This window comes from Linepithema humile, chromosome 1 (assembly GCF_040581485.1).
Source record: "Linepithema humile isolate Giens D197 chromosome 1, Lhum_UNIL_v1.0, whole genome shotgun sequence".
In the NCBI taxonomy this organism is placed as follows: Eukaryota; Metazoa; Arthropoda; class Insecta; order Hymenoptera; family Formicidae; genus Linepithema; species Linepithema humile.
The window spans coordinates 11423679-11441945 of record NC_090128.1 but is presented as its reverse complement, the minus strand read 5'-3'; the positions used below and the strand labels follow the sequence as shown (position 1 = coordinate 11441945).

The 18267-nt window shown below is 36.2% G+C and overlaps 1 protein-coding gene across 2 annotated transcripts in view; it reads left to right on the top strand.

Moving 5' to 3' along the window:
• The window catches only part of LOC105672005 (deoxynucleoside kinase-like), a 159057-nt gene extending 141224 nt beyond the window's left edge, over window positions 1–17833 (top strand). The window contains exons 6-9 of one of the 2 annotated variants that reach the window (XM_012366655.2): window positions 14705–14907; window positions 16593–16792; window positions 17134–17383; window positions 17492–17833. In XM_012366655.2, coding sequence (XP_012222078.1) covers window positions 14895–14907; window positions 16593–16792; window positions 17134–17383; window positions 17492–17817 — 789 coding nt within the window. In that variant the 5' untranslated portion in view covers window positions 14705–14894 and the 3' untranslated portion in view covers window positions 17818–17833. Of the gene's footprint in view, window positions 1–14704; window positions 14908–15516; window positions 15769–16592; window positions 16793–17133; window positions 17384–17491 lie in introns of those variants that run through there. The other variant, XM_012366660.2, reaches the window with a different exon arrangement.
• The last annotated feature ends 434 nt before the right edge of the window (window positions 17834–18267 follow it).

The following is an 18267-nucleotide window of genomic DNA, read 5'->3' as shown; positions in this document are numbered from 1 at the left end:
GTCTAAGTAATGCATGCAAATGTTGCAATGAGTAATACCTTCTGCAAAGCAGGAACGTAAAGTGAAGCACTCATTTATGTTATGCGAAGGCGCTAAATGTTGTTTTACTGACACTTTTTAATAAAATGAGTTTAACTGGAACATTTAATTTTCTCTCTTAGACGCTTATCGGATAATTTGCAACGGAATTCTATAATTGCATTGCCATGCAACCCTTTGACATTTATCTATTTCAATATATTCTGTGTAAATAAAAGATGCCCTGTTCTATCTTATCTACAATTCTGCCGTATAAAGTAAATTTCAATCAAAATTTTATAAGTTGCATTTGATTATTTTTTAATCAAAATTTTATAAGTTGCATTTAATTATTTTTTAATCAAAATTTCATAAGTTGCATTTGATTATTTTTCTCAGCAAATACAAATAAGATTATCGGTTTTTAAAAAGAATATTTTATCACACATTTTCTTTTTTTTTTTAAATACTTACACAACGTATATAATAAAATTGCAAATTACGATATTATTTAAAATATCGTTTTGTAGAAACTGGAGATATATATAAAGTTGCATTGAATTATTCTAGTTCAACTATTGTATGCTCCATAATTTCGCAGGCTTTGAGCTTCCACATGTTTTAGACAGCCGAAATGATCCCCTATATTCGTTCGCAACAATAGCAATGCTAGACAGTCGGCGCAACGCACAGATTTACAGCTTCCATGCATGCATATCAGCAGTATTGCAAATTGTACCGGACCGAAACTATACCAGTGTTTCAATCCCCGCTCGGAAGATATATAATACTATATCGAATACCGCGTGTGCGTTCACGCGTACGGGCGCACGCACGCCGCTGCGTTTCGCTCCACCGCGCGTCTCCGTTCGATCTTTCCGTCTCGGAAAAGCAGCCGTGCGCTGGAGTAAACGCGCAGGGGTGGGTTTCTGGTGTATCATCGTACAGACGATTACGCGATGCCGACCGGCCGGAGGGGCCGGCGACCCAGCTCTAACAGCAATCTCGCTGGCCGAGGGTGGAGCGACGAACCCCGACTGGGTTCCGGGAGCGGGCGAGGGTCAGGAATGCGTTTATGAAAAGAACGGGCGCGCTTCGAAGCCGTCGCAGCCTGCAACGGATGCATCGAATTCTGCTTGTTTGTCCAACGGCGCCATTGCGTCCCCGGGGCAGTTTTCACGCGCACCACAATTTCCTGCCTGTCACGCGTCCCCATCGGCGCTCGCGCGCACGTTTTCTGTTTTGCTTCTGCGACAAGAAGGTATTCTAAGATCCTCGGCCGTCAGGATCAGGCCTGGATGTTTGCTCTCCGGGTGCGACCGTTGAAAATAAAATTCTCGGATAGGTGGAGAACTGGCTTTCAATCGGGCGCACATTCCACAGTTGCGGAGTATTTATAAATTCTGTTGAAAGTATTTTACATTTTCTGTCGACGATTAGATTTACTGTTTACTCGAAAAACACTCGTAAACAAGATTCTTGGACGAATTTCGCTACCGATTCCTGTATCTATTTTTGATAGACACTTTTAATATAGATATTTTTGTAACTATCTTTTCTATATTGCAATCCAAAAGTCATATATCATTCACCAAGACTGAATCATATGATTCACCTGTTTATGCAAGCGCGAATATATTATAATATCTTTTGATCTACCACGAGTTCCTGTTTGTTATATGTGTTTCGCTTCTGCGGCTTGAAAAATATTCCACATCCTTTGTAGAACTGTTTACTTTATTTTCATTAACAGCAAGCGAAACCTTAACTTTCGTTTAACAAATCGCGCTTTATTTTCCAAGTATACATCCTAAATGTGTGCCCCAACTTAGCAAACGCACATTTCGCGGAATACGATGACTTATTATGCCACTATTATTTTCCGTCGCTATTATTGCTGCCGCTATTAGTCACCAGAGCTTAGGCTCATTAGGCGAATTTGCTGGGCGCGTTTACGTCGCAAATTTCGCCAAGCAGCTCGCTCGCGAGGAACGAGGATTTTCGGGTGCGCTCGCGCTAACGTGTGGGCATTTCGTTGCGCGCTCGTTTCCGCCAGCGTAAACTTCCTATAAATAAAATGCACGCTTTCCATCGCTTCCGTTCAAATTTCGTCGCCGCGAAACAAGGCAGGGCCGCACGAGGCGTTTTACGACGCGCGTAATTTTCTAGCCTTGGCACTCCGATTCGCGGGTTTTCTATTTCGGGATTCTCGTCGTCGCCGTTTGGCTCTCCCTCGCTGGATACCGCACCGCACGTATCGGGCAACCCTCCTCTTCTCTTTTCGCCCGACCAGCGAACGCACCCGCGCAAATGCGCACCGCGTAGCGCCGGGACTTTTCGCCGACCGGGCTGCTTCGCGCGCAAACGGCCTGTAAGTAATTACCCGGAAAAGTGTTGCAAATTTAATAATCATTGGCACGCAATATATCGTTAGTACGCAAAATTTCGCATATACTCGACAACTTGTTAGTTTATTTTAATCGGAAAAACTTTTGCGATGCCACGTAAATAATAATGAAACGAAAATAGTGCCACTAAAATAGCGCGTTTAATGAATAATTTGATTTATTTTAATCTACGATATTATAACGGACCAGCGATTTTGCGACGTTTAAAATGAAAAGAAACGTTAAAATTCTTGAAATATATTGAAATTAAGGTTGGAGCTGTGGGGCATCTATAATTATCCTTCTATAATTACCGCGGTCACGCGTGGATTGAGGATGTTGCTGATAGCATTAATGAAAAGTATATTTTTGTGTTTCCGATGTAATTCTCGCGAGGGAAGACCAAATAAATATTCAAAATAACGATGGTAATTGTTGTAGAAAGACAAATATTTGTACAATGGTTCGATGAATGAAACGACTGTTTCACTAACATAACGAAAAGGTCTCACTTCATCGTGGTTTTTAACATTATTTTTCATCAGACCGCAGTTTATTTAGTCAAACGAATCTCTCCGCTCCGCCATCGATTTGTTTATACGCAGATAAAGTGAACACGAGCGCGGTGCAGGAGATGCGAACACTCTCAGGAGGACTCTTGAGACTTTTATCGGATATTTCTATCTTCCGTCCACTTATGCGCCTTAATAAATAATTGCTTTTCTCAAGAACGTGCCTACACGCATAAGAAATCTGTTAGAAAAAACGTTAAATAAGCTTTCACGAAGTTATTAACAAGTTGGTGACAAGCGGCAAATTACTAATGATTTGATTGATTTTATGTTAAATTGACAGGACATATAACTCAATGATATAATTATAAATATTTTAACGTTGCAGCGTGTCCCTAAGTTAAATGATAAAATTTTATATTTATACAATATATTTTTATTTATTTCCTTTCAGAAAGTGCAATATATATTTAATCGAGATTCTAATACGCTACACTCCCTTTTGTCATCGCATTGTCCCGCATTGTCCCGCAGCGCACACCGCACAGTCCTTTAATAGCGTTTCAATTAATAGCTCACGCCGCTCTTATCTCGAATATCCGATGCGCCACGTGATACTTATCTCACGATTCATCCACGGGATTCGAATGTTTCATCTCGATGTGCATCTATTTGCCGACGATATTACAGTTGGCGAGCGCGTATACCCTCTTCGCCCGACTTGGCTCAGCTGTCCCTAAGCGATCCCTTTCACCGTTGTACACACCCGATAGACGTCGATGCGGTTACACGCACGTGCGTTTCGCAGCGCTGCTTCAGCGGGCGATAAACTGCGCTCGGGAAAAGGCAGATCGATATCTCGCGTCCCTCCGTCGACCCGCGATAGCCCTTCCTGGGCATAAATAATAGAATTACGGACGAAAGACGTAATTGTTACGAATTGCCGGCGTAATTTATGGATGCCAGTGGGTGGCCCCCACGGGCTCGCGCGTGTTTTATCTCGCTGCTGCACGTTTGTCAAATGAAATAAAGCCATTATTGGTTCGACGCGATGCGAAATGTCATTGCTACATCGATGACCATTATGTAATTTCGCGGAAATTAAATTTGATTGAAATAACTTCTGTTGCATTTTTTAATTTAATCATGCGCGTCACAATTTCGATAAATTCATTGAAAAGCGTTTATTTGTTTTTTATTTTTTGATTCAATAAGTTTCTATCTCTCGAAAGAACAATTTGTGTTATTCTCTATATTCGATAGATCTAACTCACTTTGTAAAAGAGTGAAATCCAAGAAGATCCACTTGAAGCTCTCGAGGAGAAACTAAAAAAACACGGTTTTTGTTTCTCGTTTTTCTCGCGGTGAAAACGCACACAATTTCAAAGATCTGCTACGCGTACAAAAAGCTAATGCTCTTTTTTCCCGACGTCGTTGAACATAAAACGGATGCAGAAAATGGATTTTTGATGATATTCAAAAACGCATCTTTCATGCTGTTTATCGGAAGAGACGTTTAACAGAGTATCATAACGACAATAATAGAATTAGCAAATTACAGTAATTGTGAATGCGTTGCTTATTATTAGTGCTTGTGCACAGCTACTTATGTAGATTCACGCACGCGTCACGCCTGCTCGATTTCCTAGAAGATTAATCGTTCTTATGCGGGTTACGAAAATGACTCTTCCGGTTCAAAGCACGTCGTGCGCGTTAGATCGTAAATTACTGCTTCCAATTTATCCCTCGGGCGAACGAGGTGATGCTTGGTTATTACCATCCAACTCATTTTATTAACGGAATCATATATGTCACATTTATATCTTTTATGCAGAACCAGAAACTTAAATTTACGATTAAACTAATGCTACTTCAAAGTGGGCACAAGTGACCAGATGATTTAAAATTTAGAAACATAATTTTTTTATTTTCAAATATTTATTGGATTAAAAATTGTTATGCAAGTTAATTCATAATTCACAGTTGTCGAATATTCATCTTTTACTTAAATTTCTCTACTTATATTAATTAATTATTTATTTAAGAAAATGTGCCAAACTGCAGTGCCGAGTCATGCGGTAATCGGTTCTTTTGAAGAAACGATTACGTGGAAAATTTGGAACGGACGTCATGTACAATTCTAGAGAAATGATCGACGCTCGGTTCTATGAGAGTCGACGAAACGCTTAAATGCTTATTGCATCTGGCGCTTAGTTACGGTACAAATGTACAGCCGAAAGTACCTACTGGAAATGGACTCTGTTATTAGTGACTCACAGAACGTTCGTGTTCTTCTAGGCGACCCGCCTAGCACGAAACGACGCCTGCGATGACTAAGAAGTATCGGGACTGGTCGATATAACTCCGAATGCAACGATGCAAGCGATTCGAGGGTGACGGACGCGATATCGTCGACGCGCACGATGTGCCTCGCCGTTTCCTTCCCTGTCACGGATGATCAATTAATCACGCGACGTATCGGGTTTTTTTTTTAAGCATCGAACCCGAGAAACTAAGCGAAAAGATCCGTATCTGTGACTTGCCGACACAGACGTGAAATTTTAATTACGCTTGCTCGGTATTTGCTTTATCAATCGTGTTCGCCGAGCACCGTCTGGCGCGGTGAATTTTCGACGAACTTTTTTAATTCCTTCGTAGAAGTGTGACTCGCTTTCTTATTTTCTCACGCTTCTTCTAATTAATTAATTCACTCCTTTGCGCTACGTGCATCGCGCAGCCGAAATTGCGTCGCGACTTGTTAATCCGATTTTCGGAAACCTTCGCAAATAATTCTGGCTGCGATCCAATCGCCTTCGTCACGTTACATACTTACGCGAGTAATTTACAAATTTCGAGTAACTCAGCACCCGAATTTCAATGTTTACTACGTTTTCTACATTCCTGTGTTTACTGCATTTTCACGCGTGTTTTTCTGACACGAAACCCTCCGCATTCGTATTTGCACTGCACTTTCATCCGCTTTTCGCGGAAATGGTGATCTCGCGTCAAGCGAACTTATCGATGCAATCTTCACACTTACGATACATAGCGCTCTTCGCAGAGTGATGAGTCACGCCCTGCCATATCGTGACGCATGCTGCATTATTTTTATGGTGTTTTCGCGTGGACGCTATGATTCACGAGTCTACAGACTTTTCCCGCCGCCCCTATTCGAAATGTAAAGCATCCCCCCGCGCTCCTGTATGTAGGCCGCGCGAATGAATGGTCGGAAATCCCACACGGGCTCGCGTACCACCGTCCCGTTAATTATTCCAGGTGGTGCGCGCGATTTTGATTAGCCGTAAACACACTCGGCGATCCTCGGGGGACGTATCGAAAGTGTTCGCCGTTGCCCGCTCGGGGGATGCGTTTGTTAGCGGCCTCTGCGCGATGACAGCGATTTATTTCTCTGTCCACGCGTTCGCGGATACATCGATTTCGAGTTGGGTTGCTGCCACCGCGCTGGTTTATGATCGTATCGGGTGTTAATAGGCGATCAAATTCAACGCGATATTAAATTTTTGTATGTCACGGACGTTTTTTGATATTAGAAAAGCGAATATTAGTTTTACTTTTTGCTGGATTTTATTTCTACTTTATGTAAAACAATTTTTTATATAAATCTCCATATTGCATACTTAATGTTGTGGAACGAGCGAATACGTACTCGTATGACATGAGTTCACATGAACCTCGTAACTCGGACCATATAAATAAGATAAATAGAGATATTTTATCTATATTGAAGTAGCACATAAGCCTCTTACTTGAACATAAACTCCTATGATGAGATCAAACTTGTATCTAGTCATCAATTTACCTTCTTTTACGCAAGACATGAACTATTTATGTTCTGAATTTTTTGAACATGAATCTATACTTCCCTTTATTTATACGGCCTAATATTTCGGATCTGTGAGGTTAGTACATTTTTTTATTTTTGGTTTTTTGATATAAAAATTACGGAACTTTTTTTTATTTTTATAAGGAATTGTAGAACTATGAAAAGTGCTACTGGAACTGTAATTGTTTTTTTTTTTTTATATTAATAGAATGTCGTGCTAACTTCACAGATCCTAATATTTCTCTTCGTGTTTCCGCTTCCATTACTTTCTTATAATTCGGCCAACCAAGCTCTTCCCCAATCAATGTTCTTTTCGAAATGGGGCAAACGAACGGCCTTGAAAATTGATCTCCGATAAATCTGCAAATTACGACGAGAAGCCTCAACGACGCGAATCGCCCGGCCGACTTCGAGCGCACTAATGCATCGATAAATCTCGCGACGTTTCAAGGCGTCCATTCAGTCAACACATGCTGCGGCTTCGACACTATGAATGTATGTCGCATATATGTATGTGTGACACGCACGTGTCCCGATTCCATCACATTTCTCGTTTGGCGCCTAACATTTTTCGTTTGCACTTAGCGGCGTGGGGTCCTTTTCCCTCGGACGATCATCCAAATGGCATTGAATGAGAAGAAATAAACTCGTGACATAAAATTAATGAGGATAAGAGAGCGGCTAGATCAAGGCGAGCAATGGGAGAAAAAATATAAATGACGCACTGTCTTTTTCAAAGAAAATCCATATATTCTTTTATGAAGAATCCAAGAAATATTGTCGTATAAAAAAACTTTTTTTGTTATGATTATTATTTTTATATAATAATTGATATTCCGTAAATTAAAATAGCTCTTATTCTCATAAATTCGCACACAATTTCCGCTAAAAACATAAATTTTACATTTGATATTACGATTGCTGTGTATTCCGCGAAATTGTATTGCTAAAATTCGCCGACTCAATTAAAGCGGAATTTTTCGCCATTTGAGCTACATCTGTATCGGAATTTCGTCCGCGGATCGTGCGACACGTTCGGTACGCGCGAGAATAATGCAGCACGCAAAGGAACTAGAAAATAGCAGTCGAGAAAGGAAACAGCAAAACACAGACGGCGGGTAACAAGGGATGCCGATGGCAGACGCGCCGTTCCACGTTCTGGCGCCAGGAATCCCGAATTCTTTGCGTTTTCGCGGCCGTACCTTTCGCGTAAGAGACATAAAGTGATCTTTTTTTTTTCTTAACCTCTTGCTTTTAACTTGACGACCACAGCGAGAAAAAATATAGATGCCATCGGCGCGTTTTAAAAAAGTGAACAAAATAAAAAACACGAAATAAAAGCCAGAGTAGCGATCCAACTTTTTAATCTAAACCATCGTCAAAATTTACGTGGAACGCGCAGATCGGGCGTAAGATATAATGTTTTATTGTATCAACTCTGTTAAAAGCTGTTACTACGCGCGAAATATGATGGGAGCAAAAAGACCAATGCTATATTTAAAATTCAGAACGGTAAGCATTATGCGGATACAGAACGAGAAATCACAGTCACCAAAGCAATGTTGTGCGTCTGCTTTTATTATATATTGACAAATTTATACAATAACGAATTAAAAAATTGTTTGCTGAATTTTATATCTTATAATTGCCTACATTCAACGCGATGTGATGTTTTAAAATAATAATAAAACATGAAGAATACTATAAATGATAATAATGAAATGCAATGAATAATATAAAAATTTACATAAGTAAATTTACATAAAAGGTGCAAGAGTTAAATTTGTGTTTGACGTATCAACGAAAATGTTTAATTAATTTTATTGAAACCGGTGCTTAATTAAAGATTTATAAATTAACATTATAATTTATATTCTTATATTTATTATTTAAATTGCAACAATATAAAAATATAGTAGACCTAATTAGCAATTACGTCACTTCCCGTTTTAACGCTATTACGACACCTTCTGCCTTTGAGCAGTGTACTTAAATGAGTGCTTTGAAGTCTCTTACAAGATTTTCCAAACTTCATAGACTTGCGACGTTTCAGTAGCTTCTATTTTTCCTCAAAAGTTTAGTGAAGAGATAATGGACCTTTATTTTCGTTTTCTCAAAAGAGCATTAGGAATATTATATGGTGAACTTTTATATGTGAATTAATTAATTCACTATTTGCCTTTAAAACTTGAATTTAGAATAAGTGTCGAATAAGAGAATCGCGTTGATTGAACGAAAGCCGGGATTCCAAAATCGATTTCGGCGACGCGAAGAGAATTAGACGGTGCATTATGTAATTCTCACGTACAGTTGGTGGGCGAGGAAGGGAGAAATCGGAGAAGAGAGGCGCGACGTCGGTCGCAGGGCGACGCACCGCGAGGATGTCACGAACGCGCGCGCTAAAGAGGGATCAGAGGGACCAAAAGGAGCAGAACGAGTTCGAGCAGAGGGTGTCGTGCGGTGGAATGTTGCGATTTTGCTACGAGATTGGACTAAACATTCGCTGCCCAGGCATCGCCAAAATAGCGGCATGCACCTGTCCCGCTAAAAAAGGAGGAGCTACGTGTCGTCTCTCTTCATGTCTCTTCTACTCCTTTTTCGTCTCTTCCTTTTTGTCCTCACTCTATCCATCTGCTTTCCGCCCGCTTCTCCTCTTCGTCCGCGAAACTTCTCACGCATTTTTTCCCTTTTCCATTTCGTTTCGGAGATTTGTTTCTCGTCGTTCCTCAGCCCACTTCGTTACGCCCTCTCTTCTTCGTCTTCTTCTGTAGCAAAACTTCGCGGTTCTTCTCTCCCCCGTCCGTAAAGCTTCCCTTCTGCGTTTCGCGTTGCTCTCTGTCCTCTTCTCTCTGTTTGACCATGCACGCCATAACGCTATTTCTGTCGATGCAAACACCGTAAGTCGCTTAACACGTACCGGTTACGAGCCGCATCTGATGTTGAGGTTTTAATAAAGTAGGGATCAAAGCACGAAGACACCCGGGGTTTGCATTAATTCATTTAACATCTAATAACAATCTTTTATTGTATCTTTTTTACGAATTAAATCAATTTATCACCGAATCTTTGAAATAAGACTAGCGAATTTCAAACTCATGTTCTGCGAGAATTTTTATAAAATTATCGTAGTTCTTTTCTTGAACTTTAATAAAAATATTATGATTTTTTAAAATTATCTTTAACTTTTTAAGTCCGGAGATTTAAATCAAGAAATTGACGAATTGTTATTGTGAGTAAGTTCACTTTTTTCTTTGCAAGACGGTTGATTTCTTCTAATAATTTTAATAACATATAGCAAAGATGTTTCTATACTGCTACATTGTAACACGGTACCATTGTCGAATTTAAAGTGTGAAAGGGTGCACCGAAGGGTGCGCGTGTTTTAGCAGGTTATATATAGATCGACATGTGTTTTGAGACCAGACCTCGACGACCTGCACAGGTCTCGATAATGCGGAGAGGATTTTTTCTTTTGAAATCCGAGACGCCGGTAATGAGCGTGGCGCTCGCCAACAATTAGTCGACAGTTTTGTTGGTCGGCGGTGGTAAAATCAGCCGTCTAAGTGGATTCCCGGGAATTAAAGCGGGTGCAGCCCTCGATCTGAATTGTTTGTTCTCGTTCCGCCGTCCGACCGAATCGCTAAGGGCATTTTTATTTCGTAACTTGAAACGGTCACGCATAATTGAAGCTTAAGGTCATTCACGAATTAAAGAGGGTCAGAGGGTCAAATAACGCTCGAGTGCATATACGAGAGATTATTCTACGTTATGCTAAAAGACATACAGAGATTATCGTAATATTAATTGTAAGTATAATTTTATATTTGCCACAAATGATTTGATTAATTCCGAAACGATAGAAAGTTAATCGTATTATTATAGAAATTTGTCGACGACTTAATTAAAAACATGCATCTCTTTCTCTCTCTCCCTTTCTCTCTTTTGTTCATAAAATATAAAACTATTTTATTATTCTCTACTTTTTATATCTGAACGTCAAGCATTTTTTTAAACATTAATTGAAATATTAAAGTAAAATACAAAAATTTTAAAGTGATATTTTATAGGAGCACTACACACAGAAAAATACATACTGTATTTAAGTAAATATTACTTGTTTTAAGTATTTTATAAGTTCATATATCCGCAAATCTATCGTAAGTTCATCATAAGCATCAAATTTATTCAAAAGATATTTTGATCCCAGTAAGTTTAATACTTCAACCAAGAATATTAAATTAAAAAAAGAATTCTATTTGCTTATTAAATTAACCAAATCTGACTTTTCTTCGATACAATTTTATAATATTCTTCACCAAAAAATAATTACTTCTTTTGAGTATATGAGTTTATCAAAAATTTGTGATGAGTATATTTTAAGATTATTATCAAGAAAATATTCTTTATTAAAGATAATTGTTACTTAAAAAAAGAAAAGTAAGCCGAGTAATTACTTTTCTTAGCAATAGAATGATATTTTTCTGTGTGTACAGTGATAATTTTTATTTGTCTATTATTAAAAGACCGTAATAAGAGTTGACATCATGACGGGAGTTCATAATTAGAACTTTAGTCCAATTCCATGAATCGTGCTCAGCAAGAAAAAGCTAAAGAGTGTTTTCCGAAACGCTCTTTTTCATAAAGAGATTTTGTGTGACAGGGAGGACATTGAAGAGCGTTAGAGCGTTCATCCCACGGGAGCAAGTTCCCCTTCGTCTTCTGCTCCACCGTGTCGTAACTTTCTGGTTTTGTTTTTCCTCGTGACAAGATTCCGCCGACGAGCGGCGGATATCAGTCAAAACAGTATCACGTGGCACGAATCCGTCCATTCTGTCATGGGAAACTCGCGCGGCAGAAGCTCTCGCTCGACCGCGATCGCCGAATCTCTTGTACTACGCTCGTAGTGAGAAACGAAAAAAGATTTGACGAATTCCCGCGGTTCCCAGCGATGCCGTTTGACAATAAATCACGACCAATAAACGAAAAACAGAAGTGTGTCGGTATTGATAATAAAATTTCACAGTCAATTGTGTTCTAACGTGAGTGCAAATAATGTTTGTTTATCAATTTATTGACGATAATATTTTTCGCAATTTGACTGACTTCACTAACTTTTCTTAAATTCCTATCAATACGATTAAAGTCTTGTCAGCATTTCAGGTTTATTTTTTTCCAAAAAGAAGAAGAAACTTTTAGAAAATCTCTTACATGGGAAAAATATGAAAAACGCGGAGCTTACGAGACACGCGTCATATTGGAAGGTGCCGTATTTCTCTTTACCGGTACTTTGCAAGCTCTCTGACGCGAGGAAAACGAGCCGGTCGGGTTCGCGTCGTTCATGTTTCCATTTTCCAACCTCGACTTGGATCGAAGCAAGCAGCCGCGACGTCAGTGAAATTGCATAAAACTGCGACGCGAAATGACACACTGATACAATTTGCGCGAGGCCGTGAGGTAGCAGAAGAGACATCGTCATCCAAATATAAACGAGTATACGGATCAGTCTGCCGACCGTCTGGTTATTTATCCCGCTTTTCCGAGATTATCCCGAGAACCTCCCCCTTGGCTGACCGTTCGGCTCGCCCCGCAGGGCCACATGAATGTAAAGACCGTAGTGTGCGATGAATAATCCCTGCCAGTCTTCAAAGAGAAACACAACTGCATTCTGTCACACGCGCAGAAAACTCAACAACTTTGTATGCACGTTCAACGCACGTCCAATAATCGATCAAATTAAATCATGTCGATTTTTTTGTATCTTCAGAAGAAAATATAATGTTGGAGGAATATAATGAAGGAAATATAATCAATATAATGTTTTTAAAATCTTAATTTTTTAAAAGCACGTAAAAAACGAAAGAACAAAAAATTTGCAATTGACAGTATTAGCAGAAGTCAGTTTAAAAAATTATATTTTTATTAATTTGTAATGCAAGCTTTCAAATATTAATTGAGCAATGCCTATCACAATGCCATTAATAAAACGTGACTTTTCAGGGCAAATATCGTGCACAAAAAATAATTAATGGATTTTATTGAATAATCGTATCAATGATCGATCGAACGAATATATCGTGTGTAAGTAGATGCAGCAAGCGTGATCAATTAGGATTTTTTCATTTAACGTTTAAATGTGACCGATACTGAGACCGTAGCAATTCCATTTACGCAAAGGCTGCACTTCGCGCCAGTAAAGGTAAGCTTATAAATACTCCAAGTTTCGAAATAGACACCGGACAGTTCGCGTACGTCGCAAACCGCACAGAATCGTTCGGAACTCGACGGAAATTCAAATATCTCCAGGCACGTATCTTCGGTGATTAAAGGCAAGCTATGCTCGTGCCAATCTCTCATCGCATTTGTCTCCAACCGAAATTATTCGCGTCCGTTACGCAATAAATACGAAATATCTGAAGTGTATCTTGCATTTACCGCGCATTTCAATTATCATATAGATATTATTCCTGACAAATTTCTAGGAAATTTTCTTGGAATTTCTCTTGCTTGAATTTTCATTTGATTAATTTCTTCAATATTATTAGTAAATTTTTCTTCGTTTCTAAAGCAAATTCTAATGAATGTCATCTAGCATTTTTAAAATTTTGCATCAATCATAGTCAAGCAAAAATTCAGTATCTTTCAAAGTCAAGTCATCTTTCTTCTCGCAATTTTTCGAGGCTCATTCTTATTTGATTTTTTGCTTTTTCATATTCGCAGGAGCTCTGACATTGAAGATATTAAATTTTACTCATTACAGGGACATTAATAAATATTAATGAAAGTCATTCAGCAAATATATCTTATATCAGTCACTTTTAAAGTCGAAATTTGTTATTACTCCTATTTTTAATTTATGTTGATTGTCTGTCTTGCACACAACTAAATTTTAAACGTAATATATTCTAACATCGGACATATCATTAGATTTGGTTCACTGGTTGAACATAGGAAGAGTCTAATAAAAGTCATCTAGCAGATATAAGTTTTACGTCGACCACTTTCAAAGCCAAGAGTTCTCTTCTTTATGACAGCTAGCTCCACTCCCGCCCCAGATACCTCTTCGGTCCCGGATATACGTTTCCAGCTGTAACTAGGGACGTATTATAAATCAAAAACGGCCCGCGTTTGCGCCACTTTTCGTTCATGAAGCGGCGCACTTTGACAAAAATTATGGTCGACCATATGCTGATGTAAGAGCGTGTAAAGACCACCAAAATACGCACAAAGACGTGATGACGTTCTCGTTAAAGTCGTTAGTTTGTCAAATATTCTTGAAAGATATGAAGATAAATACGTGATTTTCAAGATAATCATGATTTTATGTACCTTGAATTAAATAAGTTTGACACTATTTTAATTTCAAAATATTAGTATTATTCATAGTTTTTAATTGTATAAATTAATAATTTTTATTATAATTGGTAATTAAAATATTTATTAAAAATATATTTAATAATTAATTATTTTAGTGGAAATTAAAATAGACTAAAAGCAAAGATTTTCAATTATTGTATATTTAATAAAATAATATTTTTTAATTAAATTAAATTTATAATGAAAAAGAAAAGAAGAACTACACATTATTTTATAGAACTATACAGTATTTTATAATTTATAATTATTTTACAGTTTCAATCATTTTTACATTTATTTTGTAGATACATGTGTACATTTTACCTGTATTTACATTCTTATCGTGTAATGATAACAATCATTTCTTCTATAATTCACCTATTATCATCTGAACTCAATTTGGCTTCGTACTTCTTATTTTAGTCGTAATGTTTGTGGAGGCGGTATTGTACGGTAAATTTTGCATCTACGCAACTTCTACAAAATCAATAGTTCTTGATTGTACATGCGACGCCACACATGATTATCGTACTGTCAATAATAATGTCTTGTCAATTACCTGTTGACTAATTAAGTACATATATTTACAGGTGACCGCTATTGGGTTAATATCAATCAGTGTACAATGTTGAATCACGTGTATTTGCCCGCATATTGCGCGCACGCTCGTACGTCAGTTGCATCAGAAACAAGCAAAAGGTAGAACCGGTTGTGTGTCTTACCGACTTTACTGTGAAATTTTGAGCCTTACACATGTAGTCATCAAGACCGGAAGCAACGATGACTTCTACCGGTGAGTAGAATCATTTCTGATAACATATTATTGCAATACTGTAAATTGTTTTGTATTTATATGTAAGAATCATACACTTGATGATGTATTTAATTATTGGCATAATGACAATAGTCAATTGATGTTATTATGGATGAGCGGAAATAGTATAAAACTATATGCAGAACAGTATAAAACTGCGGTTGTTTAATAATTTACTGTACCAGCAAATGCAGGTTAATGCATAACAAAATGCCACCACATGCCGGCATTAATGATGCAACTATTAAACCCAATTTCGAACTCAATAATATAATCAAAAATATAAATGATTAATAATCAACACATAGGAATTTGTGAGGTTTTTTTTAATGTTTGTCCGCTTTTTTCTTATTTTATAGTTTAATATAAATATAGAAATAAATGTTTATTTAGTTACATTTTTACATTTAAAATAAACAGAATGAATATAAAAGTGTGGCAATTTTTGGAGAAAGAAAAAAAAATAGAGAAGGTACGAGAATGTAGTAGAAAATGCAGTTACAATGAACTAACCTAAAACTGTTGTGCGTTCGAGATGGCGTTCGTGTTTTGTTTTGGCGGGAAAATCACGCGGCAGTTGCTAGTTCATCATCACTGTTGTCAACTGCCGTCTCGTGTATACGTTACTGCTTATTTCGGAAATAATTGAAGATCAGTGATTATCACAGATTTTTCTAATTGTATCTTGGCTGACACAATTTTAACACGATCAAACGTGCACAAACACGTTTCACGACGTTTATTAAGTTTAAGTTTTTATTAAATCAAATTATTTTATCTAACGATATCGGTTTCACACGCAAACGATTGAACGTTAAGCAAATATTATATAATTTTGTGGTAAGTAATATCAACATTTTTTGTTTTAATGAGAGGGATATTTTTATTATTATTACATTATTGATTTATTTAAATAATGCAAGAATAGTTAATTCTCGAACTTTCGTGATAAATTTTTTCAAGAGACTCATAGTTTATCGACATTCATGTGCATATATTCTATGAATAAATACACAATATATTGTCTATCATAAATGTTTTTAAAACATTTTATACATTTTAAGGCATAGAAAAAAATCTGATAAAATGTCTGTTATATTATTTCTTTCTTTTTTTAAATATTATAATTGGACTTAATGATTTTACACATCATCACTGTGTTATTTATACTATTGTGTTATCAGAGCCTTATAAAAAAGTAATTAGTTTCGAAATATGCAAGATTTATAAGTTAAAAAGATTGATAGAAGTAGTCTACCACTTATTTCTCGCATATGTAATATGATACATGCTGAATGTTATTTGGATCCTAAGGAATGTGTAATGAGAATATCTAAAATGTAGAAATAAAATCTTGAATATTTAGAAAGTTTAACCATTGTACTTATAACAATTAAAAATTTTCAATATTAATATCCTGATTGAAAGAATAAAAAACTTTTAAACACATAAGATTTTTCTATTATTACTATTTTAAAATATGATTTGAAATTTATCTTATTATATTGATAAATTCAGGAACTATTCTAGGAAAAAAATTATCTTTATTATTGTTTACTGTTACTGTTAGCCTTAGTATGATACTGTAGCCTTCTTGATAAACCAAATAAATTCTTGGTATACTTTTAATATGATGTAGTGAAATCAGCATGTTATCTGTTCAGGCGCAGCATACCTCAAGGCATTTATGAAAATGTCTGGCTCTCTTGGCAAACAATACAAACGTCCTTTCACGGTATGTGTAGAAGGCAATATAGGAAGTGGCAAAACAACGTTCCTGAGTCATTTTAAGAAATTTGACAATGTTACTGTATTAGAAGAGCCTGTTGAACTTTGGCGTAATGTGTCTGGTACAAATCTACTGGTAAGTCAAAAAATGTTCCATATTTATTAAGATATAGCTTACAAATGGAGCACAAATATTTAATGATTTTATCATCCAATTTTATCTATCTGCGCACTGAAATTTTACTGCAGTAATAATAAAGAAATATAATGTCAAATATAATTATTTAACATATTAAATATTATTGAGAATTAATATTACAACATTCTATTTTGTTAAATATATTGTATGCAATTCTTTATATCTGAAAAGACATTAGATTAATAATTCTTAATTACATAAAACATTAATATAAATGTATTTTAATACAAAATATTTGTTTAGCAATAGTGATAACAAGAATTACACATTATTTTCAGGAATTGATGTACAACGATCCATCTCGTTATGCTTTCTTGTTTCAATCTAATGTACAATTGAGTATGCTCCAATTGCATACTTGTAAAACACCCTCACCATACAAAATTATGGAGAGATCTGTCTACAGCACAATGTGTTTTATTGAGAATATGAAACGCAATAATATATTGAGTGATGCTGAAGTTACTGTTTTAGAAGAATGGTACGACTGGTGTTTAAAAAATGCCAATATAGAAACTAATTTAATAGGTACATATGGTTTTATATATTTTATAAGAAACGAGAATAAAGAAACATGTAACTTTGATATAGGAATCATTATTTTTTGTATTAATTCTTTTATTTATTGTTAAATAGTATACTTGAGGACAACACCTGAAATTGTGTACGAGAGAATGAAACAACGAGGTCGGAAGGAAGAAAACGCTGTTTCGTTGGAATACCTGAAGCGAATCCATCAAATTCATGATGATTGGCTTTATCATCGTACTATGAAGCCAGTGCCAGCACCGATTATAACCATAAACGGTGATCGAGAACTTCATGAAATGGTGGAAGAATTCGACAAATGTAAAAATAAAATCTTTAGCAATGTGATAGACGATAGCGATGTGAATAATACGATGATCACAGTGCCAACGAATCACGTACTACCCAAAATAAAAGCTGGTATCTCGGATTGAAATGTAGAATTAACAGGTAATAACTTTATTTTAAATATGATACAACTTAATGCATTATTCATGCATTTACGCTAAATCATTATATTAGATGATTTTACGTTAATTTTGCCAATCCTATTTATCATTGTTGCATATTCATTTCTTTTTATGTCAAATTTGCATTTACTTTAGGTGTTAGATTTTAATATAAAATTATTTTACGCTTAAAATTATTTTGCGCGGATTTTTAAATTATTTTTACAAATTGATGACTTGATCAATTGGATTTTATTTTACGTTATTAATACAAAAAAAAATTTTTTTTAAACTTAATACATATTTGATTTAATGGTTATCATTGTTATACCAGTATTAAAATTTTAGATATTTATTATCTCAGTGTGCATTTAAATAATTTCTATGTTTACGTAGTAAATGTTTTTTATATCATTATGTACAAGGTATCAGTTG